The sequence below is a fragment of the Halichoeres trimaculatus genome, unplaced genomic scaffold, assembly GCF_033239565.1.
Source record: "Halichoeres trimaculatus isolate MK-OKI-2021-1 unplaced genomic scaffold, fHalTri1.1 fHalTri1_scaffold_3, whole genome shotgun sequence".
NCBI classification, from domain to species: Eukaryota; Metazoa; Chordata; class Actinopteri; order Labriformes; family Labridae; genus Halichoeres; species Halichoeres trimaculatus.
The window spans coordinates 32,224,750-32,252,017 of NW_027437181.1; the positions used below are offsets into that span (position 1 = coordinate 32,224,750).

Consider the following 27,268-nt stretch of genomic DNA (forward strand, 5'->3'; position numbering starts at 1 on the left):
TGATATTGCTGGTTACAGGTTATTTCAAAAAGCTACTTCCTAGTTTCCTGATCAAGCCGAGCAGATCTGGATTGACTATGGTACATCTCTATGACAACACCACACCAGTTTACGAAATTTAGTAGTGAGAAGCGAGACAGGGTTTTTCTCTGCTGAAAACGATTACTGTGACAAATTTTGTAGTGATGGTGGACACAGGAGCCCAACTGTCAGACAGAAAAAGGACAGAAGAGCAGAAGAAAGCTGAACAGAAGAGTGATACAGCCTGAGCTAAAGGCTAACACAGGGGCTAAACTGTTTGTGATAATGTTTATTTCAAGCTCTGATTGGTAGATGACTGGCAGGACATAGCTAACCAGGATTCACTAACGTTACACATTACAGACATGTCTTAGAGCACCGGGCTGCAAGCTGCGCTGAATATAAATGGCTACTAAACAACATACAAACTGACAGTGTTTATTTATTGTTATGTTAGCCTACAGATATGTCGGAGCATCTATATAGCAGGCTATTACAACGTTTGCCTGACGTCACGTTTTAAACCATAGCGCTACATAACTGCACTGATAAATACCTTACTTCAGCGCTTTGTATCCAGTAAAAAGTTGTCTTGAACAAAGAAAATTTGATTCAATCTGATCTCGCTTTAATTCCAAAACAAACACACACCTCACTAAAAGTAATGTATGACAGTGTGTGGAGACTCTGAGCCAGAAGGTGGCGAGACAGTCCAATTTAAACAGATCCTCCTCACAGCATATTTAAGATCTTTGTGCTGTCAACACAGATATGTTTCCTATGTCATCAACTTTCTCTCTGAGGCTGCACTGTGTATGTTTATTCAGTATGTTGCAGCTGGTGTACCTACTTAAAGTACACATTGTTTACATTTCTGCTCTGTTAACATTCTGCATGTAATTGTTGTGTCAACCAGCTGCTGATAAGTTACATATGCATTGGAAGGTGGCGAGAGTAGCTAAATGTCTGCTTTGTGCGTCCTGCCAGCACAATGTATAAAAACAGCAGTGACTGAAGTCGGCAGCAGTGTCCTGTGTTTGTTTACGGTCACGTGACACACAGGCTCTGCATGCACAGTGGTCATTTGGTGAAGAGCTGCACTAATGTGGTAGTGAACAGACTTTTGTTGTAGATTAATCATGGGGGATGAGAAACTGGCAACTCACAAAAAGTAGAAGCATGACGTATTTTGGGACATGTGCTTGACATCACACATCCTGCAGTGTGACTGTCCACATGAGCACGTTGCGTTTGGAATGGCTCACTGATACCATGCAGGCCTGTTTTGTGTGATCTGTTGCCTCAGAAACTTCATGATTTTAAGCCATGAGTGGTAAAAAATATGAGGCTAGGATGCTCTCCAGGATAGCAATATTATGACATCAGGAAGCATAGAAGGCCAAGCCATTGGTGCTTGCTAACCACAACCCGAAGATTCCTTAAATGCTAAGCACTGTGCTGGGCATGTGAGATAACATCCTATGTCTTACTCAAATAAAAAAGCACTTCAAAGTTCTGAACAAAGAAGATAATCATGTGTGTCAGAAAAGCATCTCATAGTAGCAGGTACAGACTGTTCCACTCGCTTTATTGAGCCTGAACTGGTGTTTACTTGTCTGTGACATTTACCTCCCTCTGTCCATGAGGGATTATCGAATCATGTGTGATGGCAGGCTGGTGACCAACAAAAGGGATCGCTCTACTCCAGTAAAACCCTCTCACACACAAAGACAACACATATGGATGTACAAGAAGCTGAAAGCCAGACTTATGTCAGGTAACACGCCATGGTCACGGTCTGTCCTGTGCATGTGGAGGAGTTTGGGAATCCTCAGCTGATCACTGGAGAGGGTGTAGGAGACGCTCTGATTAATGACTGGTGAAGCTAATCCTATTCATCCCTCCATTCACGCTGCAGTCACATGGCTATTATGGCTTATTCTGATAGCAAGGGGACCTGTGGACGCTATGAAATGTCCATTCACAGCCCAGACTTGGTAAATCACCTCGCCTATCCCGGCATTGTGGGGCTTTTGTCTCCTGATTTTTCGGCTCATTTGTAACCACTGTACATTTGAACATGGTTGATGCTCTGCTTCTTCATGGCTTTCTTTCCTGCAAAGGAGGAAAATTGAATTTTAGCAGCAGCTGAAAAGCATTTTCTGCCATAATGGAGATGTTAAGGAGCTTGGCAGAAGGCAGGCTGCAGCCAGTGTTTTAGGTGGAGTTAATGGGTTGTGTAATCTCCATAAGCAGGTGTCGGGTGGCTGAGGGGTGAGCTTAGGGGATGTAATTTCTCAAGGTTCTTCTGTTACTTTGTTGGGTGCAGGTCTTTTTTGAATTGCATGGCTAACACAGTTTTTATTTACCCATCTTGTTTATGAAACTGGCGGCTGATAAATAGTTTATGACAAATGACAACACGGCATGATTTTTTTTTTCTCATCTCCTCATCTCCTGAGTGTCTCCAATTTTTCTTATTTTCATCCAACATGTTCTCTGTAACCTGACCTACAAGTCCAGGTCCACGCACACAGATATCTTGTTACAGGGTAAAACCTGGAGCTGGTATCTGCAGACAGAGTTGAGGGTCAGAGAGTTTCTGTATTATCCACCGCGGGAGCTCTGAATTACCCTCAGATGTTGATATTTTGGAATTTCCCCGTTCTCATTCAGAATGATTGTTGCTGCCCAGCAGGAACTCTTAAACTGTCAGCCTCACTGTACTATATGGATGTGAGGCCAACCGGTCATGCAGTCAGATAGACTCCAAGCAGCAGGCTGGCTGCTATTGAGGGATGCTGTCAGTTGTGAATAGAAACAGATGAGTCCTTGTCTTGTGAAAGAATGTCTTGCAGTGATGCACACAGATTGAACACCGAACTCTGCAGCTCCACACAGCTTGTTTCCTCTTCGGCAGATTGTTTAGGTTTGATTTGTTGTTTGGTTGAATCCCACCTCTCTGGTACGGCCCCGACATAAAGTGGTTGGCAGACTGCTTGAGAAAAACACTGAATACACGCTGGCTGTGAAGCTTTCAACAACAAAAAAAGAGCCTGAGCATCAGCCTCTGAAGGAGGTCAAGCATCCAACTGACATGACAATCATTCAGGCATTTGTTCTTAATTAATATGATCATATCATCCTTCGTTACCTGACCAAAAACGTAATTATTGCTGACATAGTAGCCTTTTGTGATTCATTAGCAACAGTAGATTGGCAGGAATTGGTTTTGTTTTGGCATCTCTCGTCTCTCCTCTGCTCTTCTTTAAATAACTGTAGTTGTTGCTCAACATTCATTAGCTCCAACATCAACAAAAGATTGGATTGCCATGGTTTCCTGTGCTCAAACAAACAGAGACTGAAGTGAAACTGGTAACTGGTGATGTGATGGATGAAAACAGCAACTTTCCCCCCGTTTGTCACATTGCAGGGAAAATCCTAGAAAGACCTGGTCATCATAGAGAACTAATAAGATGGCTGGTTTCAGCAGGTAGTGAGTTTGGCAACTAAATGCTCAGTCAGTGAGTTGAGATGCTAAGTTGTGGTTACAGCATGGTCAGGTGATGTGATTAGATTGCTGTCCCTGGATACAAGCGCTATGTGAAGGTTGGTTTATTGATAAAGGGTTCTCCTGGTTGACCCGTTACTACACAATCAACAAAAAAAGATTGCCAAAACAAACTGGCTGTGTGTTGGCGTGTAGCGATGTAACCAAACAGCCCTCTCAACATATTGATAGCTTTGTCTTGCTAACCTTTCTTCCTCTTCTACTCCTGTTTTGTTACCAGCTGTCCTTTTATGCATTCATGCTCTTCGACTCCTGGATTTAAAGCCTGGCGTGCAAACTGTGGAGCCTGTGCAGAAAGCCTAGGTCAGTTTGGACTCAATTGAGGTGTGTACACGCAGAGAAAATTGATCCTTCACAGCATTACCTCAATCTGTTTGCCTTACTTTGAGAAATCCAAACCAGGTTGATTTTAGTTGAACTAACATGTCAACATGTGGCTTGAATCTCTAGTTTTCATCCAACTAATGAAATAAGTTTATGTTTGTAACGCATGAAAGTAGAGGTAGACCGATATGGATTTTTTGGGCCGATACTGATTATTTGTAGTCAAGGAGGCTAATAACCAATATTTGAAGCGGATATTCATTTTATAATCATTTTCATTCAAAATGAAAATATTGGCATAAAAACTTGAGAACAATACAAACTCCAAAACTTAACTCCATTCAAATGCCTTCAAGCATATTTTCATTAAATAGCTCCCAGGCTGAGCGGCATATTTTATAAAGTTAAATGAAAATTTAAAGATAAATAGCTAAAGTTTTCTACAGTAAATAAAGACTTCCAAAATTTCTATGTAACTGCAATAAAACTGGACAAAATTGAGTTTGTGCTGCCTTTTACAGGCATGTAATGCAGTCAAATTAATTTTCTGTTTGGTTTTACATGACTGATTTTAAATGACCATCCAGGGCTTCCATAGTGTAGACAGGGAGAAATTCTGTGCAGAGAAGCATCAGAGCCAAAACAACACAGTTTTGAATGGGTTTCATATCAGCTGTTGGATTAAAAAAAAAAGGCTGATGCCTCAAAATTCCAAATATTGGCCCGATAATCGGCCTGGGCCAATAATCGGTCTATCCCTACATGAACGTACCGATTGTCTAATTTTAGGTTTTTAAGTTTTGATAAGCATTCCTTCTAAATAACTACAATGTATCAGTGAATTAAATATATCAACAAAGAAATGTATTGAAAACAGCAGATTATAATTTTTTATGTTTCTCAACATGAAAAAAGACTATTAAAAGAGCTTTTAAAAGATAAACGTTGAAGATAGCAGTATAAATCTTTGTGCATCCAGGCTGTCGAGCATTCAGACTGACTGGTTGGAAAATCAGGATACAACAAAAGCCTCCATTCCCTTAACAACTGTGAAGAGGAGATCATTACAGCTGCAGACTGAGCTGTTGTGTTGAGCTGCCAGGTGTGAATGTGTGGTGAATGTAAAGCAGGAGAGAGCCGATAAAGGGCACAGAAAGCGTCTCTCTGTAAGTAAATGTTATCAACTCTATCCTCAGCTGTGAGAACTGTGAATGCAGCAATGCGCTGACTTCCTCACAAATATTTTTTTTTCTTGTGTGGTTATGCAACAGGTTAGGTCACTCCGTGGTCACAAAGATGTTGCCTGAAAAAAATGTCTGAGACTTAACACCCGCTAAAGTCAACAATGATGTCAGTGAGGCCTGTAGGAGCGCTAGAGCCACCTCTCTGCCGTTTCGTGCACAGTGGGGTTCTCAAAAGGAGACAAACGGGTAAAAAATATACAAGTTTCAAGAAAGTAGAGGAACTGGTGGGCATATTGGGGACATTATGCAGCAGTCTTATCAGTCAAAGTCATGCATGTGGTGAAAAAGCTGGTCTCTGGCCCAGTGCACTTAAGGCAAGCGGATTAGACTCCAGAGTATTATTAGAGCTACTGATTATCCCCTTACCTGATCCGCCTAATTCTCCCTCGAGCCTATTTATTTAGCAGAAAAGAGGAAAAATGTTTGGATTGGGCTGCAGAAAGTGAATTGGCCTTGCCTCGCTTCAGCGCTCTGTCGAGTCCAACATTGACTCCTTTGGTGTTTTTCGGCTGAACTCATTAGGTCCTGGCCTTTTGTCGCCGCCTCCCCCGCTGTGGAGTTCATGTGATTAATGCACTGCTGACCACTGAGGCCAGCAGCAAGGACTTGTTTTAGTGCCAGGGAACAGCAAACAAAAGAAAATTGTCTCTGCAAATAACTGAGAAGCATGCAGGCCTTCAAATCCGACTGGTCCCCAGACTCCTTGATGAATGCAAGCACACCAATATGTCTCGAAGAAAGTTCAACAGTAAGGTTTCCAATCCATTTGTCCTCCAGTCTGTAGCTTTAGTATGTTTGTTTGGATGTAATTACACACCCGCTGCTCCTGACCCTGTGCCCAGAAAACGGCTTTGACTTCTGCATCCCAGACAAGGAGTAGAGAATCAAACGAGAACATGAGTCGGTAAATCCTGTTAGCTGATCTTCCTGAATAGTCACACAGAAGAAGCATAAAAGTTTGTTTCAATGCTGCACCATATGCTTTTGTTTTGCTCGGTGAAACATCAACAGGTGATTGGAGGAGGCAGGAGTGCACAAAATATTTCATCACCTCTGCGCCTGTCTTTGGATAAACAGGCACAAATGGAGATTTGGCAGTTGTGGCTCGATGATGAGTGTGTGTGTGGTCCTGCATGTGATTCAGTGTGTGTCTGTTCTGTACTCATGCACTATTAACCTCCCGCTGAGTGTTGGGACTGCAGCCAGGGTCAAGCTTAACTATCACCTTGTCAACAACAATGTTCTGATGCTGCTGCTGATTATATATACGTGCATTCTCTGCAAACAAAATCCAACACTGTTTTCTGATACTTTGTTCACTGGTGAAGTTTGTTTTGCTGAATAAGATGCAGTAATACAGGACTGATCATGTCCAATGATATTATTATTCATTCAGTGGCGTGCATCACAAAACATTAATATTATGGATGTAGTTTTTACGTCATGCAGCCATGAAGCACATTTTATACCTACATGTACCTACTAAATGTGCTGTGCTTGTCCCTGACTTCCTCATCTGTGTAGCTGGGTAAAGAGCACAGGGTTGATTAACTAGAGCTTCTTCTGAGGCCAAATGACTCCTTGTTACACGAAAGGGTCAGGGAGTCAGCTGCTTTAGTTAAAAGATCTAATACGGCTGCACACTTAATACCAGAAAACACGCAGCCAGTGACTAACTGCTGAGTTTAGAGAAGAATTTAGATGTGAAATAGAAAAGTATTTCACCTCAGGTTAGAGGAATGCAAATGTTATTGAAAGAAGATGGCTAACTGTTTGCTCTTTTGATTTAGAAGTTAGAAACTGTGCTATCATGTAGTGCTGCACGATTTGGGGAAAAGGTGCGATTTGCGATTAGGTGGACAATATTGCGATTGCGATTGTGCTTGCGATTTAATAAAAAAAAGTTGTGTCATGATGAGTCTACAGACTTGCTTGGTTATCATGGAGAAAAATCTGAATTGCATATGCTGACATTGCAATTGCGATTGCGATATCCTCTTTTGCGATTACGTAATTGCATGTGCTGACATTGCGATTGCGATAATCGTGCAGCCCTACTATCATGATAAAGTTGCACCATTCCTGTTGCATTCGTTCAATCAAATAGATTTTTTGTCATATGTTGTTGCTGTCTACTTTTTAAAGGGGCAAAAATTCAACTAAGAACTCTTTATTGCTGTAGGATATCTTGTTCCATATGTGTGACAAGACCCTCATGCAAATTACCCGGCAAAACATGTTGGCAAAAAAATATCATTTAAAAGAATATACTAATTTTTTTTGAAAATTATTTATTCATTTTTTTTTTAGTCAAAATGATGAGCTTACAGTTTTTAAGTAACAGTACCACTGATTCCAGAGCAGTCAGTGATCCCTGGTGATGGACTCTTATCAGCCTGTTTTGGTTGAGTTAACATTAAACTCTCCTCATTCAGCGCTCCTTCTTTCTTCTCTCTTATTTGTAACCATAAGTACCTCTCACCTGTTCCTTAACTGTCACAAGGACCGGATCCACTATTAAAAATATTCATGTTGTTTGGCTGCTGCGTTAGCATGCTAACTAAAATTAGCATTTTAGTCACTGTTCACCAATGTTAAGCAATACGATCATAATGGAAACTAAGTCACATGACAGGAAAGCTGGTTGATATGTATGATGATGATATAATGTTTGATGAGCAGTTTGTTGTAGTGGACAGGGTGAGACAGACCCCAGAGGAAGGGTCATTTGAGGATGCTAACATATTTTTTTAACCACAGTGTCACCGAGCAGAGGTGAACTGTTCTGAACTAGTTTCCATTGATTATCTCAATTTTACTTATGGAATCAATCCTGAATTTATTGAATCAGAACATGGCAGGTGTAGAGAAATAGCTCACCATTGTAATGGGTATTATGTCATAAAGAAAAATGTATCCAAGACAACCAAGGAATAAATAATATAGGAATTACATCCAAACAAAGCTCTAACCTCTCCTCTTTTCTCTTCTGTTCTTTCCTTACAGTGTCCAGGGACATGAAACTCAACCCTCAGCAAGCTCCATTATATGTAAGTATCGCCACTCATGGTAGAAATACAAAGGCCTAACCCCAGTCTCCACTATTAAGCCTCAGCACTGAGCTGTCAAGGGCTTTAATGGTATTGAGCCTGCTGTGTGTGCGTATGTGAGTCCATGAAGGCTCGACATAGTATGAAATGAAGAATAGGACACGCTTTCATCACATCATAGGTTGCCTGGATACAAGATAGGCCATTAAATGATAAAAAATCCCACCTGCACTGTGTAATGGTGGCTCAAATTACAGTGTTTATATATTTTAGAAAACTATCAAAACTCAGAAAATCCATTACTGTTCAACCTTTACAAATATCTACTTGTCTATTATTTATACTGCTTATTCCATTCAGGGTTGTGGGTGGCTGAAGCTGATCCCAGCTGTAATCAGGCTGCAGTCAGGGTACGCCCTGGACAGAATGCCTGTGCAGTGATAAACAAGTGTTCATTATGACACCCTGGAGCAATTAAAAGTCACTAATTAACCTAACGAGTGTGTCTTTGGACTGAGGGAGGAAACCTGGAGACAGCCTGCAAACTCCTCGCAGGAGATCCCAAGACCAGGAGCTGCAGGGACAAGGGAGGGTTTTGCCCCTCCTGCAGATGTCTTAATAAATAAAAAAATAAAATAAAAATTCAAAACACTTTTTTTTTTTTTTTTTGCCTAAACATTTTTTATACCACCACAACACGGGTGATCTTACTGGAAGCATTTAATGAGCAACAGAGACAGATGCCTGCACATTTTTTTATTTTGCAGTGAATTGTCTTCTGAGGAATTCTCCATAAGAGTTTGCAAAGAATGTGGACTTTTATTGCCTACCAGGGGCATGGGTTCCCTGTAATATAACATGTATGCAAGGAGATTGGGATTAGGCCATGAAAGCTGTTTCTGCCGTGCACACACATTTTCCTCCCCTCACATAATGAGTCCGCCCACACAGGTGTTTTCACTTTGTTGGATCACACACCTCCTCCTCTCTGAGTCGATGTGCCTGAAGGTGTGTTTGTTACACCTGTTAGGGCGGATACTTACACCTGTATCATCCTTATTAGTGTTGTATACGGAGCCAGGTCAGCTCATGTAATTCCTGGAACAGCTCCGCCTGTCCTTAACCTGAGAACCGGTCTAATTAACCGTAATAACTGAAAACTACAGTAAGGGTGTGCAGGGCCAGAAAGAGCAGAAAGCAACTTCTGACTGCATGCAAATCAACTGAATGTTCAATGTTTGCTGACTGAGAAACATTTATACCTTTATTGCTCTGCTGACTGTCCTCTGTTCAGGCTATACACAAACAGCTTGGTAAAGATAGCATGAACAAATTAGTCAAGTCTTTTACTTTGACACAATTTTGAGAGCTTTCACCTTGTTGTAAAACAGACTCTTACACTTACTTTAAAAGCAATGCCACAACCAAACCACCAGCCAAAACCCTGACTTTATCTGTATACCTCTTTTTAATGCCCGTCACCGCTGTCATCAGGTCACAGATCCGATTAAATGATTTAAATCAAGCAGGATTAAAAGTCATTGTTTACATTATCCCCAGCAATGTTTCACAGGAAGAAGTACAAGGGGAGATCAAACAGAATTTTTTTTTTGTTGGAATTTGTTGTGTACTTGATCAGCAAAGTCAGACACATGGAGGCTTTTTTCTTTAGAGTTATTTCATACCAAACAAAGTTCAAAGCCCAGTAAATCACGGTAAAGGTAAAGTAGCATAAGGTATGTTTCAGACCGTGTTTATAATTTTACATAGGTAGAATTGTAAAATTTGGAAGAGTTTTAACAGTAATCTTAGAAAACTTGTAACTGTTAATAAACCCATAAAAACTAAGGAGTATGAATAATAATAAATAATTGATTCCAAACATGACTCTATATTATAATTCATCAATTAATAGAAAGTATAATTTTAAATCTGCCTGTGTATTTACTTAAATAAACTTAAAATAAACTTTGACTCTACTCAGGCCCAGTTCATGTGTCAGTTTAGCTAATTCATCACATTCTTTCATTGTATTTCCAATATCATTTAATAGGGGTGTAACGGTACATGTATCCGTGCCGAACCGCTCCATAAGGCTGTTGGGTTTGGTACAGTGCTGTATTTGAACGAGTACAGTAAGTTTACGTTAACCGCTGCACATGGCTCTTTAATATTCACGTGAGTACTTGTCTATGATTGGCTGAGCAGGGAAGGCGTTTTAATATTCATGAGGAAAGCACTTTGCGATCATGTGCGTATCATGTGGACGTGACGTCTCAAGGTGAGCCAATCAGAAGATAAATATCAAAGAGCTTCAGTAGCCACAGGAGCTTGTGTCTGAATTGTGCATCATGGCTGCTGCTAACGACCAACCAGAGCTTGAAGAGCCTCCCCCCTCGCTGTATAATGGCAAGTTTTTGGTTTAATAAACATGCTAAACAAGCAAATGGTTTTGCGTTGTTCCATACTGTACCGAAAATGTACCAAACCGTGACCCTAAAACCAAGGTATGTACCGAACCATGATTTTTGAGTACCGTTACACCCCTATCATTTAAATATGTAAATGAATAAAAGATAATAGATATTTATGAGACCTGGAATAGAGATGTAGTGTAGTGGTGATTTAGGCCAAGCTTACCTGTCTTTATAAAAACTGAGGTAATCCCTCAAAAACAGAGAATTATGAGGTGCTTTATACTGTGTGTGCATTGAACAACAAGCACACAATAAAGTTTGTATTTTCTCGTCACGGTGTTTGATGAAAAGTGTTTGCTCCATATCTGATTTCTCTAAAGTCATTTCATTCATGTTTTGTAAAGCAAGTGTTTACTTTTTAATAAGACACATCCATCCACTTCACCAAATGCTTTAAGTAATAATAATAATATGCTAAATTAAATGGGTCAAAATTTTAAGAAGTCCCTTATAAGCACAGTCCATTTACCATACTGTGGATTCCCTATGAGGGGAACACCTGGGTGGCCGTCTCACCAGTGGATGGAGGGTTCAGGTGGAGAAGGTGCAGCTCGTGGCTGAGCTCCTCTCAGATAACTGATCTACCCACCGTGTCACAGAGTGTGGCAGCCACCCTGCAGAGGTTATCCCAGCAGCTCCAAATCCCCTGTCTTATTCTTTGTCCCTATCCAAAGCTTGTTACGTCTGCTGAGGGTCAACTTATTTGCTGAAAGGTTTTCTTTGTGGCTCAAGTTCTTGGTTGTCATCGCAGGATACTTAGAGTGGAGCTCTATGCACCTGACGACCCTGAAATGTCATGACCCCTATTACCTGAAGCTGTGAATGAAGCTTTTATACCTGGAGCAAGTGTGCTACTTTATTCAAGAAGTACTCAAATATTTATTTATTTATTATAGCTGGATATTTATTGTTGTTATTGTTTTAGCTTTTAGCATTGAGAAAACCACCTCTTTTTTTCTCCTTTAACGGTTTGCCTCACAGCTGATTGACCAATGCTGCCGTTCTTGACCCCAGGACTAAGGCCCTGTTTACACAACTTTTCATCCAAAAACACTAAAACCCAATGAAAAAAAATCTGAGTTTACACGTAAACGCTGAGGGTCTATGAACGCTGTAGTAAGCATGCCAGGCCCGTAGGTGGTGCTATAACTGTCTTGTCCAGAGTCCGTTTTTGGTAGATCTCCACTGAAGTAGAGTTGAGCTGATCATCTGGTGTATTGGTGAATACTAAATGCAGAGGTGGAGCAACAGATGCACATTTTGTATGAAGACAGTCAGCAGATTCAGCAGTACAAGCACAACATGGTAGTCTGCGACGCTCGTAATTTCCTCTGAAAACTGTTTACGTGGCAACGATGTCGGCAGCGTTTCAGAAAAATTCCACTCTGGAGGCCGTTTTCAAAAGTTTGCGTTTTAGGTCGGCTGTTTTTGTGTGTGAAGCTGAAATGCAACCAATTTTGCGTTTCAGGCTTAAACCGTTGTTGTGTAAACGGCCCCTAAGACTAAAGCACAGCTCAAGTTTTGCTATTTCAGGACCCGTGACTTCATTTGGAATTGGGCACAGATGAGTGGAATTAAAGTTTGACTCTAGTAAATTAGACGTTGTGAGACTACGGCTAGAGCTCTGAATGAGTTATTGTTCAGATTTTTCTTGTTTCTGTTACTTAGATTTAGTCAGTTCTGAGCAAAGGAATGACGTGTTCACCTGCATTTACTTTTTCAGCAGCAGGATGCTCTGAAAAGGCATCATGAATACTTTGGTAAAGGGAATTTAATTCATGAACTGAGGCAGGGACTAAAGAGACTCCAGACTAAAGTCCAACTCAACCTTTTGGTGACTTGACTTGGACAACGTGCTGCTGGCAGAGGGCGTACCATTAAAAAAAGGCAGTAAAAAAATCACTGTGTGCTGTTGAGGTCAGCTTGGATTGTTTGGTTTGGTAAAGGTTGGATTCCTGAGCCTGACTGAACAACAGTTACAGAAAGCACTCGATAAAGAGTTTAACAAAAGTACAAATGTATGAAATTCACAAATTTTCACCCAGATTTTTAGGCTTTTACTTCATGTTACATTGAACCTAGTGAGCCCTAACAAAAAATACATGTTCTCCAATCGTACATTTATAATTCATATTTTGCCTGTAGGCGTGTGTCAGAGGGGGACGCTCCTCGGTGAGTGTCCAGAGGCCATGAGGAAGATGCACGGGAAATGAGATTAGTCAGAGGGTGTGTGTGTGTGTGTGTGTGTGTGTGTGTGTGTGTGTGTGTGTGTGTGTGTGTGTGTGTGTGTGTGTGTGTGTGTGTGTGTGTGTGTGTGTGTGTGTGTGTGTGTGTGTGTGTGTGTGTGTGTGTGTGTCTAAAGGCTGGAGTGGCTCACACATTAACCAGCCAGACAACCTTATCAGTGATTTACAGTGGGACTCTTCAGAGGATCCAGGCGGGCCGTCAGGCCTCATTAGACTTCAGATTTCTGACACTTCAAGCAGCCATTCTCTGTGAGATAGCTCACAGAGGTTAAGTAGTCTGCTCCTAATTGTGAGATAGGTTTTAAAAATGCACATTAAAAGGACTGAAAGTTGGATGACTAAAAGTGAGGATTAGCAAAGTCCAAGTTTCAACATCAGAGCTTAAGAAACAAACAGGATGTAAAGGTCAAGGCCTTTTTGCTCATGTAGTGTAACTTCATCCTAAACTAATGAGGATGCCCTTGTTTAAATAAATGATTTATTTCAGAGGAAGGAGCAGGATGCATTATTTGTTTTGAGGATGTAAGTAGAAGCTCTTTAAAAAGTCTTCTTTCAATAACAGAGAGCAGCTCTGTTGTTTTGAATGCGTGTAAACATGCTATTTACATTCCTGACATTCAGCAGACAGTGTTTTCCACTGTGTCTTACAATGAAATGAGCAGGTAGAGGTTCAGTGTGTGACACAAGACACATGACGGTGGTGAAGGAACCTGTGACCTCAGCAACACGATGCTCTGCAGCAGAAACTGATGGAGCTCTGGATGCTACAAGCCTTTGTGAACAGAAGAACATCTGTAGCTTTTCTTTGCTAAATGTCAGAGTAATCTGCAAACCAGAGCTGATTTAATGGGTCCGTCACTTAAATTTTGCTAGAACATTTGTAAGATTGCAGTAAATTGTCCTCTGCGTTGTCCATTGGGAACATTTCTGGGTGAGTTATGTGAGTGAAAAAATGTGAGTTATCCTGCTTCCAAGAAAAGCATCTGCCACTCTTCACTTCTGTCACCAGTAAAACTCTTACAGTATTTGTAAATGCCAGCAGGTATGAATCATACAGGAAGGCAAGTGTGGCTGTAAACCTTTAACTTTTTTATAAGCTTTTTAGAGAACATCAAATTCAGGGTGCTGTTCATGGTCTGTTTGTGAAGATATAACGTTTCCAGGGAACAGGGCTGGATAAAAGGGTGAAAGGTTTGCTTGTTGGACTCAGGAGCTAAAGAGAAAAACAACTTCAGAGGTGCTATCATATTTTATTTTTACAGTTAGGTGGAGCTCAAGATAAGGAAAAATTAGATTGTGCTGCCAGAAGTTGAAATTATATCCATGAGGCATAAAACGTAATTTAAAGTTGGGAGCTTCTGCTTTATGAAGCTGACTGTAAGACCTCACATACCCCCCGTCCTTAACTTGATGGTTGAACCCAGCTCTGTAGCAGAGTGTAGGAAGGCTACACTCACACATGCATATTTAAAAAGAAAGGGGGCTGGGTTCATCGCCTCCAGCTGTTCTTTTGATGCTGCCTGTTCGCTGTTGAAGCCCCATGATTAGCAGGTCAATACCCCAGCAGGTCACTCTGTTAAGCACTTATTACCAGCAGAGAGCACGCTGCTATGCTAGGTTGGGAACACATTTGCCATTTGTGCTCGTGACACACTTCCTGTTTCTGAATCAAACCAGAAACATGTGCATCACATGAAAACTGTTTTATTGTTCCCATTCCACTCAGCAGTGTTCACTTTCAGTTTGTGTGTCTCTCATTGTCCAGCTGTGCTTCCAGCATCTCCTGCAGATGTTTCTCATCCCTGTGTCTCCACCTCCACCCCCTGCCAACACATTTGCCTCCACAAAGGACAACAATGGTCTCATTCAGAGGATGTCCTATTGTCTTTCCAGTGTCACTATTTCCATCTAAATCAATTTGAATTCATAAGCCATCAAACTCCTGAGGCCCTGGTGGAGTGAAGACACATGATACAGACATCATTCTAAAACTTAACTCAATCAGTCAAACGCATTCAAAGACAGCAGGAGTTTATGATGTTGTTTATGGAGATATGATATTAATTTTGACTAAATAAAGCAATACTGGAGCCCTCAACAATCATTTGAGCAGCCAAAGAGCCAATTCCAGCTGGATGACTTAGTGCCTGATATGATTTACCAAACGTCTCCAGCAGCACAGAGAAAACCATTTCCTTCTCTGGTTTTCTTTTGTTCACAGTGAAGATGTGGAACGTATTCCACACTAATACATTTTCTTTTTCACATGAAGTGCAAACTCACAAATCCACTGAGTCACCAATCAGTTGAGTGTTATCACAGCTTAATTTTCAGTCTGGTCTGGGGATAAAAGATGAGTTTTTAATGGAGGGAATGTCATGCCTGCTGGCTTCCACCCATCTACAACTCATTTACGCCCCAGTCTCTGCTCGGCATGTTAAAGTGGAGGCTCCCCCTGCATAGCATGGTGAAGCAAAGCCAGCATCCCTCATGCTGCAAGTGTGTTTAGTCGTGGCTCTCAGAAAGTACCTGCAGGCTGTTTCTCTTCCTGTGGCCTCTGGACTGTGTAGTCGCCTTTGAACACATTTTTCTCCCTCACTTTGCTCAGCAGCAGCAGCAGCAGCTTGCCAAACATAGACTTGCCAAGGCTGCTGGTTAGCTTTGCTGCTGTCAACCCACTGATCCCTCCTGTATGGAACAAGGGCCTGAGGCTGCCACTTTATAAGAGGGAGAGGAAGCACCTTTAACCCCGACTGTTAAGCTCACCTCAGCGGCAGCCTTCACTTCCTGCTACTTCAGGCTGTTCATGTTTGACCGTGCTGCTGAAAAGATCCAGACTCTCAGATAGAGTGGGATGAAATGTCCCATTATCCCTCCTTGGTGTCATCAGGCTCAGTCCCCCAGTGGAAAACAGCTAATTTTGAACAATATCTCTGTTTTGTTGCCTCTCCTACTCCTCAGTCTGTCCTCGGATGATTCCACTTCTTTCCCCCAACGCTCCCGCCACAACAAAGACTACTGTCTTTTGGAAAAGAGGCAAACTGCTCAATAAACTTTGAAGAACTCAGACAGTGACAAAACACATTATGTTATCAAGCTAATACAGCGTGGCTCAGAAAAGCATGCATGAATGTATTCTAAGTTAAAATTTGTTCTTAAAATTACTAATTATAATAATAAAAACTGGTGCCGAAGGTTTCCTCTGGTTTAATTTGACTAGATCACAGATTTATATCTATTCTGTTCTTTTTAAGCCACTCTGCTGCAGGTCTGATCCCAGATTCTTTTACATCCACTAGTTGTTCCTGTTGCTAATGTTGTTTCAGATTAATTACTGTTACATATTCCACCATCTGGGACAGGGACCCAATTTAATCTTTATTATGAAAACATTAGTAAACAATGTTAAAGTCATTCAGGGCTTCATTACACTGTCTTTGAATGAGAGCAAATTCAATAGTACATTTTCACAACAAACTTTAATTAAAACCCTTTTCACCGTAAAAGAGAAACAACAACAATTATGTTTTAAAGTCCCTCAGCTGCTTTACAATCAGACACAAAAGAAACATTATTTACACAGTTCAGAATAAACCTTTGTGAAAACATTCATGCCACCGTGTGACTATTAAATCAAATTTACTCAAAAAGCAGAAACATGAATGGAAACCAGAACCTACAGCTTACTGTCTTTTACTGGAAATCAGCTGCTCTGATTGACACATCTTTCAGATTTGTAAGTCCAAAGCAGATACAAGTAGCTTATGATTCCTTATGCAAGCAGATATAGATTTAGGTCAAGTTTCATTAAAACTCTTTGTAGCATCAGACTGTTTTTGGTTTGAACATGACTAGGCATTAGGGGTACACCAATCACAATTTTCTGGCCAATCCCCGATCTTTAAAAAGCTTGACCTGCTGATACCGATTTGGGCCAAATGTGATTTTTATTTTTTATTTTCTATAACTGACAGCATTTACCTTCAATGTTCTTATCTTATTTTATTGGAAATCATTGAACAACACCTGTGAAGCAATAAGATCTTTTTGTTTTAACTTAAACAACCAATAAAGTGTCCTGAGTTTTAGGACTCAGGGCAAAAAGCAACAAAGGCTGGCTGTCAGACCTCACTGAAGGTATTTAAGGTCAGTTTGGATGGATGGATGTAAGGATGGGCCGATCACCGATCCCTGATCACCGATCACCGATCCCCCAAAATTAAGGAAATTTCTATTTTAAATTAGGTACTTTTATAGGTACCGACCAAATTCTGTCAAAAGTACCGGGTATCGATTCACATGAAATCGAAAGGCACCATGTTTAGGTACCTAAATGCATCTTTGTGACTGTGAGGGAGTGGAAAAGTAGGCTATGTATCAAAGAATAAATATTTTGAATTAAAAAAAAAAGATTTCACCATTAAAATCACAAGAATTACTACATAAACACAAAAAGTACAGAAAACTGGTACCACTGAGTACCAATACCGATTGCCAGGTACCGGGCATCTGTACCATATCATTTCTGATGTGAAAGATACCCATCCCTAAACATGACGTTGGTCTGAACAGTGACGGCTGAGCTGGTTCAGAATCTTAAACAGCTTTCCTTCCATCTTTGTTAGGGCCAACTTTTATTATGCAGACTGAGTGATTGGTTTATTGAACCTCACTCTGCTCTGTCAGGCTGCTGGAGTCTGTTGTCAATAAGAGCCCAACACACTGATTGTGTTTCCCAATGTTACTCTGTGATAGCTTTCAGCACTGATTTCCAAACTGTGTGGAAATCCCAAATAAGACCTGTTCTGGTTTAAATCCAGGTTTTTGTGAAGTACTTGTGATCCTGTGCTCAGGAGAAAAGGATCAGGCCTCAACTTAAAGTAACACTTGCCTTGTCTCATCTTCTGGAATTAAACTTCTCTGACTGTGAATCACAGATTGCTCCATTTTAATGTAGGTGAAACTGTTAAAGCAACACCCCATGAAACAGTAGTGACTTCTCCTTCAACGGGGCTCTTGTGCTATACTTTCAATGACAACTGAAAAGAGAAATGGCTACTTTTTTATCATCTGTTGAAGATATCGTTTTGGGCGACGGTCTTCAAAAATGTCTGAGATGTGTTGGTAATTTTCTTCTGGATTTCCCCATGTCCCCCAAGGGACCATTTAGGGGTCTGAATATAGGCAAAGCTTCCTTGGAACTGTGACTTATTTGATACCAGAGAACAACAGCAGCAACAACAGCAATAACAGAGACCATGAAACTTTTTGCTGATGGGAAACTCTGAATTCAGAGAAACTCAGGTGAAGTGGTGAGATCACCTGCAGTGTAACAGAGCACTTGCTGATGGCTGAAACTGAGATTGGTATTGGTATGGAAAAACTCTCAGAAATAGCAGTACTGAACAGAGACAGGGCCAGGTTGTCATGTGGTACAACTTAACACGGAGTGGTTGAAGGACACCTGAACACTGTTTACAAACTGTCATTACATAAAGAAGAAGGCATAAACTGAGGTAGCTGGTCAAACCGGTGCAGCTGTTTGAGTTTCAGAACTGGAGAGTATTACGAGGATTTGTGTTTATGTCAATAGTCTCAGTGTGGATCTCCGCTTAACTGACAAAATAAGGTCAACTTTACTTGTTAACCCAGTAGAGATGTGAAAAATATTGATACAGCAATTTATTGTGATATTTTGGTCCGTGGTAAAATATTGATATTACAACACTTATTATCAGTATTTTTGTTTAAGTAAAAAATTATTTATGTTGAGTTGGAAGTACAATATGTCTTCCTCACTTCCACTGCAGCAGATGGCGCCAAAGAGCTATTCCACTGTATGTTTCCCATAAACCGTATTGTAAATATAATCTCAATGTCTATTCTAAACATTTTACTCCTAAACTTAATGATGTGGGGTTTGATGCTCTAAAAATCATTATTTTCTCTGGTCTAAGAATATGAGACAATGTGGAAGTGCCAAATTCTCGAGTGTCCGCTTGAGGCTGGCTCCGGAAGTGCCGGAAGTCACATATATACCAAGCCAAAAAAACAGTTTTCAAAGCAGAAATTAACGTATTTATAGCCTGGTTCAAAAAACATCTCACACTAAGCGTCTAACACTATTGACACAGTACGGGGGATGAATTTTTTTCTATCTCGGCCGTTCAGAGGATATTAAGATCGCAAGCTCGCCCAATCAGAGGCACAGCTCAGGGTCACGTGACCGACAGGTGCCCTATAGCTGTACGCAAAGCCCTTGCCACTGCCAATATGGCCGCTATAGTCGACCTGCTTCATTTTCTGTTTAAGAAACTGACGGGTGACGTTGGGAGATTATGTCCATGTTTTATACAGTCTATGATAGTAGACTGATAATATGATAATCATTGTCATGTGTTGCGCAATCTTAGGTTTTTTTATGAGTAACATTGGTTACACCAAGTGACATTTATCAGTTTCACCACCTGACCACATCTTTCACCAAATAATTTCTTTGCAACATGTAAGTTTAATGTCACAGTAGTTTAATGTCACAGTAGTTAAATGTCACAGTAGTTTAAGTGACAAACTTGACTCACTTCATGTTTTCAAGTTAAGTGTGTATGAAACACTGCATCTGACTTTCATTATTTCAACCACAACAAAATAGAAAAGCTGTTTTCAATTAAATAGATACTTGTTTATATTTCACAGTATTGTGATATCATGACATTATCGTATCGTGACCCAAGTATACTGATGTGTATCATATCCTGAGGCTCTTGCCAATACTCACCCCTATAACCCAGAATATCTACATCCTACGGTATGTGTGTGTATCAGCACATAGAAAACTCTTTGTGTGAACCTTTTAAGGGTGTAGACTTGGCCCACAGATATCCAGTCAGCTTGTGAAGGACTCCATTTCACATCTGACATCAGCATTTTCCTTCAAATGATAAGCTGAAATTAGATTCCCCTGCTAAGCGCTTTTGATTTAATCAGCGTGAGACCCACAAACATACAGTATGTTTACTGTAAAAGAGAATTTAGATTAAATTTAATCTTATTGGTTAAGTTGTGTGAATCACATGCTTTATTAAATGTGAGTGATATTACTCTTTAACTTTTTATGCACTGTATACAATTAAAGTGGAGGTAAAAGTATTTATGCATGGAAATATTTAAGGAGAATGGTCACAGTCACACTTTCTACAGTTATCCATTCCTGCTTTCTTTGAGCAGTCATGCAAACTTACCCCTTTAATCCACCACCTGTTTTTCCTCCTCTCTCTGTATCTGCAGGGGCGGTGTGTTCTCACAGTGCAGCTCTCTGATGAAGAGCTGGCTGCACACGATGAGGGTGTGGACTATTTCCTCCTGTTTGCTGGCAGCACACAGAGACACCTGACCAGCACCCTTAGGAGCAGTCATGACACCTTGCAGGCCCTTTGTCCGGGTAAGCTCACCTGCACCTCAGCTCGATTTACAGCCTCACTGTTACCTCCAACAGACCTGTGAGGAGCAGCTCCACCTGCAGCTTCCAGCACGTGTTGAATCTATTTTTAATTATGTTTGTCTGGCTGCAGAAACCCATGATATCAGTGCTGGTTAAAAAATAACCAACATGAATGTTAAACCACAGCAGCAGACTCCTTTTCTGGTGAATTCTCTGCAGCCGTAATGAGATATTTACAGAGAGGTTGATCAAACATACACAAACCTTTGGACTGGTTCAGTTAATCATGAGAGAAAGGGGTGTGTTATCCTTCCTCCAAATCACTTACAGAAAAACATAATGCAGTGAGGAGTTGCAGAAAAAATAGCAGTACTGAACGATATATCATCCATTGTTTTCTGCCGTTTTTTAAACCAATGTTGTGATTTTGAGACAGAAAAATAGTCTTAATTTTTCTTTTTCTGGAGCCGGCTCATTCGTCAGTGTTATTCAAACACACCCCACCTTTTCACTTTATTCAGAGTGTTAGTCAGAGGCTGAGGTCAATGGTGGCTCATGTGAGAGAGAAGAATGACAAAAGGTGGAGAAATCAAGGGTCATATGTCATGATGAATGGTAGGTGGACGAAAAAGGCAGATCTGCTGTGACACTGGGATAACCATTAGTGGTGTAGTAAAGGAAGAGGTGTTTTAGTCATGTTTTTCCACACAACACACTGTAGCTGAAAGCTCATGGCAAACAAACAAACAAACAAACAAACTTGTTTTTGTGGTGTAAAGTGACTTGTAATTCACAAACTGACTGTTGTTTTGAGTTGACTGTTCAGCTCAGGAAAAACAAATACTGATTGAATTAAAGTATCATTGTACCAAAGATTGTTTATCTAAGTTTTTCAAAAGCACTTTCTCAATGAAATTGAAGTCCACATTGATATGAAATAAATGCACATTATACAGATTCTGTGAAAATTTGACAATTGCTATTTTTTAGTATCAGGGTAGTGCCCAGGGTTGGGGAAGTTACTTTTAAAAAGTAGTGTTTGCTGTTTACACATTACTTCTTGAAAAAGTAGTCCCTTTCTTTACTTAGTTACCCTCTATGGAAAAATTTTTTTTTCCATTACTCCTTACTTTCACGTTACTTTTATGGTGCTTGACTTTGGGCAGAACCCCATCTCATTTCCTAAACGTGTATCGGCCTACATAAAGTTATACTATGGAGGACATAATGGGTCATTCTCTTGTGCTCCTTATTTTGAAAAATGCCACAGAGCACTTGACAAGAAAACAATAATACCATGATGACTGTCTGCTCTTTGCATTCTGTTTAGAGTACCAGCCTCAGTGTGGAATGAGAACCTGCTGCTATTGCGTCTTCGCGCAGCTGAGGCAGTGTTGCTGCCAAATAGGTCCCTGGGAAAAGTAATATTGTGCCCAACTGAAAGAGGAACTACGTTTTGTTACCATATTTTCAGTAGTAACACGTTACACTACTTTTTACCCCAAATAGTAGTTATGCTCAGTGGCGGACTGGGACTGAAAAACAGCCCTGGACTTTAACGCGTCCTCACCGGCCGTTCATACACTGACACGACCCGCCCGACCCGGTTTCTTTATTTAAAGCCTACCTTGCGGTAAATTTGGTTTGCAGGCAGGAACTCAGTAGTCCAGACAAGACACACAGATAAACAACAATACAACAATCAAATACAATATGTCCACCATCACTACAAAATAAATCACAGAAATTGTTTTGAGCAGAGGAAAAAATAGATCTCTTTTCTCTCTATTGAACTCCATCAGTTGGCGTGGTGTTGTCATAAAGACTTCAACATTCTGTAAATCAATCCAGTCCTGTCCGACCAAATTGGGAAGCTGAGAAATAGCATTTGTTGTTGAAGCTGATAGTCTCATTTTAAGCTGTGTATTACAATCAGGCATAGCACAGAAACTATTTTGAAGTTATTTGTAAAGTCCTCACAGTCCCTTTAATTTTTTTTCTTTTGTTTCAATGATATCATTATTATTATTCTTATTGTTGTGTTTATTATTATTATTATTACTATTATTATTATTATTATTATTATTATTATTATTATTATTATTATTATTATTATTGTCATTTATTTATTTAATTATTTATTTATGTAATTAGTTAAAGCTGTATCCTTTCAATCCTGTATTTTTAATACATACATGGCGAGTGCCCAAGTCGGGGCACCCCATTCTAAAATATCTGGACACACCCCTGCACGTCAGCGCAAATCTGTAAATCTGCAAATCTGCAGGTACGTTATGTTGCTTCGCTCATCAAAAGATAGATTTATGCTGAACAGAGGGTTCAACTTGTGGATTAGAGGGAGTTACAATGCAAAATGGGACTTAACTTTACCCAGGTAAGAGTCAAACAACTCCCCAAGCATGCGACGCGTCTCTGTCTCTCTCTCTCTCTCCAGGTAAATTGATGTGGATCGCCCATCTGCGTCCCGTCTGCTTCTCCGCAGTCACAAACAGGATGAGCGCAGACGTCTGTCACAAAATACTCAAAGGGCGCGTAAAAATAATAGAGACCATTATAGAAAGTTGTGCTCTACAAAGCCAGCAGTGTGCCTGGACATATCGTTCGCTTCTAATCCCTCCAAGACCGACATGTTAGTCCGAGACCCATCGAGACCGGTCTCGAGACCAAGACCGGTCTTGAGAACTACAAGCCTAGTGTATGAACGGCCGGTTATGCCCGACGACGGCCGCCGCTGTCGTAGGGGGTGCTGTCACCGGTCGAACCGGCCGTCAGTAGACCGGCAGCACCGGCCGTTCTGGACTTCTCCAGAACGTCCAGATGGCCAGTCCGCCCCTGGTTATGCTACTGTAACACGATACTTTGTAATTTGTTACGCCCAACACTGGTTGTGCTGGTCACTAATCCATTTATGGCATGCAGACCAAAAGTTCTTTTGATGACACTAAGCTGCTCATCAAAATGTGAGAAGCAAGATCTGACCTTTTTCTTGAAGAAAAATAGTTCTTGGATTAATTTTGTTGTTATGGTGGACACTGGAGCTGAACCGTCAAAAAGAGAAAGGAGGACAGAGCAGAAGAAAGCTGAACAGGAGACTGATAGAGTACGAGTTCAGGGCTTGAAGACCTCCGGCATAGTGCCGGAAATCCGGCGTAGACAAACCTGCCAGATTGTGAAATCCTGCAGGTCGGTCTGGCTGCCCTCCGTTGATTTCACTCGATCGAGTTCCAACTGAACCAGTCAGGAAAGAGAGGCGGGAGCTGCAGAGAGCAGCTCCCGCCTCTCTTTCACAAACAAGCAGCAGCGGCCCAAATCCGCTACGTCATACCGTGGCTTGATGCGTATTGGTCTATGATGAGTGTGACTGGCAGAACGATCGTCCAGTATGGCACTGTCCGTCTAATTTGTCAGATAAATGTGCTTCGTGAAGAGAGTAATTAATGACGGAGGCGGAGAGCAGAAGCAGCGTAGCAACCCCTTATAATGAGGCAGTGATATTGAGAGATGTTTTTGGACAACAAAGAAGCTTGGCTTCAGAGAGCAAGTTTACCACGTAATCGGGATACCCGCTCGAAAACTGCGCCGCCAGCGAGTCTGTAATCACGCAATCGGGCGCGCATGGATGTTTTTTCATCCATGCGAATTTCAATAAAACCGTCACTCCTACTAGCGACTTCGGCGGGTTGAATTATTTAATTGTAGTTTTCTGAAACGGCATCTGAAATACTAAACCCATTGCAGTATGACACTACGACACCACAACTCCCACGAGCACTGTCTGCACACAGTGTTTGCTCATTGGTCCATTCGCAAAGTCTTTTACTGAGAGGCGCCCCACACGCGCTGGTCTTCAGCCTTCGTCTCGGACACTGTGACAGCTCCCGGTGTTTAGCGCATGATAACGTGTTTTAAAACTTCACTCGCGTCTTGTTTGCTCTCTATGGTAAACGGATTCCGGGATTTAAGTCACAATCTAGCGCCAAATATTCCGTAACTTGTTAAAAGTGAGGACATTTATCAGACGGAGCTCATTTAAGCTCACATTGCACCGTTCTTACCAGTAACACTCACCTAGAGCAGGGGAGGAGGAGAAGACAGGAGCACACGTAGAGAAGTGAAACTGATCATAGATATGAGAAGCCGTAGGAACAGTATTTAAACCTCCTAATAAACAAACATTTTAAAAGTTATATGTAATAAGTTCACTCTGGAAATACTGTAAACAAACCAAATCATTCTAAATAAATGAAACTTATGGTCCAGTGTGACTTATGTAGGCCTACGTTATTTTCGTCTTCATGACGCATTTTTTTGACTGATACTACCTCAAAAAATGTATGATAGTACTACGAAGTGACTTGTAGTCCAGAAAGTATGGTACTAGTTTATTAGTGAAAAATTACTGTTGTAAATAAATATTAAAGTAGACAGTGTTTCTAGAAAGCTTTTTCAGTTTAGTTTTTATTTTTTCAATTAATCTTCAACCTTCACAACTTTCATTGAATGCAATATTATGCTCCTCCTTTAATTACTTTGTTTCAATAGTCTGCATATTTTCATATTTAAGGAGCACAACCATTTCAGAGCTGAATACCTGATTTAGGTAGTCTTTATTTGAGTGTGCACAGGGGTCATTTAAATTTAAAAAGGTTTTAAATCTATTTCAGGTAAACTTTAGCATTTCATCATCCGCCTTGATCATATCAAACATAATTATCCAACAACAAAATTGTGGACCCTACCAGAAGCGATGGCCACAGGTACTTATGCTGTATCGCTGACTGACCGTTTGTGTGAACAAAAAATTAGTGTTACTGTGTTTAATGTTGTTTTTATTATTATTATTATTATTATTATTATTATTATTATTATTATTATTATTAATAAAAACAATATTAAACGCAGTAAACGCCCCCCCCCCCCCCCCCCCCCCCCCCGCTTTCAGGCACAGGATTTTTTCCTGCTTCAAGCCCTGCAAGTTAAAACATGAGCTAAGCTGTTTGTGATAATGTTCATTCCAATCCACAGTCAGCAGTTATTCTGCAGTGGTCTGTTCAGACTTGAGAGTCTATCAATAAAATGAAGAGTGAGGTTACGTTAGCTCTGATTGGTGAAGTTTGAGTTGGTAGTCCCAAGTTGGAGTCCACTCACCTGCTGAGCACTAAACTACACAACTACAATCTAAGTTTATAAAGTTTGATTGTTGCCACATTTCAAACAGTAGAGCTAGGTAACCACATATAAAGGCATCATCTCGTTGCTTTGTATCCTGGAAAAAGTTGTCTCGAACAATAAGAACTAGAGTTAAATGAAGATCTGTTCCCCATTAAATTGATTTGAAACAAATGCAAGGCTTGACAAGAGTCATGTCTTTAGAACAGAAGGTGATAGTGCTTATGGGAAACAGAATCTTCTTTCAAGACAAACAGTACACAGGTGTCACTTCATCAATATCACGTGGATAGTTCTGACGGCGCCTATAACCAGTAGGGTTGTGTTTAAGTCTATCCGGTACAAGGTGATAGGATACGTGAAGAGGAATTGTGATTTGTTGCGCTTTAAAATGTGCTGTTTTACTCGTCAAGTAGAAAGTTCTATTTTTATTCAGTCCTAATATGATCTCATATGTGATAAAAGTCTGGTCCAACTTGAACCATGAGCTTAGTGATTCACTGCACCCTTAATAAACTGATAACAGACTGCTAGGAAAGACCAAGAATCCCGACTGGAGAGACAGATCTGTGTAAAAAAAAGTTCAGAAAAAAGAAGGTGGGGCATATTTAACAGTTTTATCTTGTGAAGAGCTCGGCTGAATTACAGCCGGCTGAAGGAGGGAGTCGGAGGAGGAGGTGTTACTCTCCTCTAACAGATTAGCTCTGCTTCACTGCTCTCTCCATCATTACACACAGAGCTCAGAGCGAGCAGCCCTGTGACCCAACACAAGGTCGCAGGATACAATTCCCAAGTGTCCTGAGAGAGTAGCTGCAGATACTGCACAGTGGATCTGCTCTCTGGCTTTGATTTAAACACCCCCAAGCAAGGCATTCAAACTCTAATATTTAACTAAAGCAGCTCATTAGCGTGTTTGTATGAACAAGGACAGAGGCTAAATGGACCACAGCGTGTCAGAGGTTTCAGTTAGAGGTGTCAGATCTGTTTGATTCTCTTTAAAGATTCACATGGAAAAAAAAAAAAAAAAAAAGTTTTGCGTCCAGAATGTGGGGCTTGACATTTTAGGGGGAAGTAAATAGATGCAGAAGGCCGTGTAATGCTCTGTAAATTAGAAGCAGCGATGTCGGCAGCACACACATTCAGGAGGCAGCCATGCAGACTTTTATTCCCTGTTTGTTGTGTTTTGACACCGGCTACGCATGTGGACTACAGTCCTCTTTAATCTGTCTTTTTGTTGTGACAGCTGAAAACACATTTCCATAAATATTCAGTTAAGTGATGAAATAATGTGTTGTTAATTCGCTGGCAGGTGCTGCTTGATCTGAGAGCTGAAAAGGGATTAGAGGAATAATTTAACATGTTTCATTTGAAAAAAATAAACATTTATTGGTATTAATTAGATATGATTAAGGCCAGTGGTGCAAGTCTGCACTGTATTGTCGCTGATTATTTTTAGAATGAATGCTGTGAAGTCTAAATCACTTTAATGCTGTCAGTGAGCTGTTGTCTCTTTGTGGTAACTGGTTATTTCATGAGCTTTGCTATGCTGAATTCATGAAAACACACTGGGATAGAATACATTTGTGCTCATTCATGATGTTAGCAGTAAACTGCTCATTGAAGATGCCCTCAGATTTTTTTGTGTTCTTTGTTGATTGATGCAGAGTGAAACTTTCCCACAGAGAGGGACTGTTAGCATTTTGC

The 27,268-nt window shown here is 40.7% G+C and overlaps 1 protein-coding gene across 1 annotated transcript in view; it reads left to right on the forward strand.

Moving 5' to 3' along the window:
* The first annotated feature begins 3,812 nt into the window (after positions 1 to 3,812).
* Positions 3,813 to 27,268, forward strand: part of akap13 (A-kinase anchoring protein 13) — a 140,945-nt gene continuing 117,489 nt past the window's right edge. Inside the window, exons 1-3 of the mRNA XM_074666000.1 lie at positions 3,813 to 3,895; positions 8,167 to 8,210; positions 20,221 to 20,374. Of these exons, the coding sequence (XP_074522101.1) occupies positions 3,823 to 3,895; positions 8,167 to 8,210; positions 20,221 to 20,374 (271 nt within the window). The 5' untranslated portion in view covers positions 3,813 to 3,822. The remainder of the gene's footprint in view (positions 3,896 to 8,166; positions 8,211 to 20,220; positions 20,375 to 27,268) is intronic.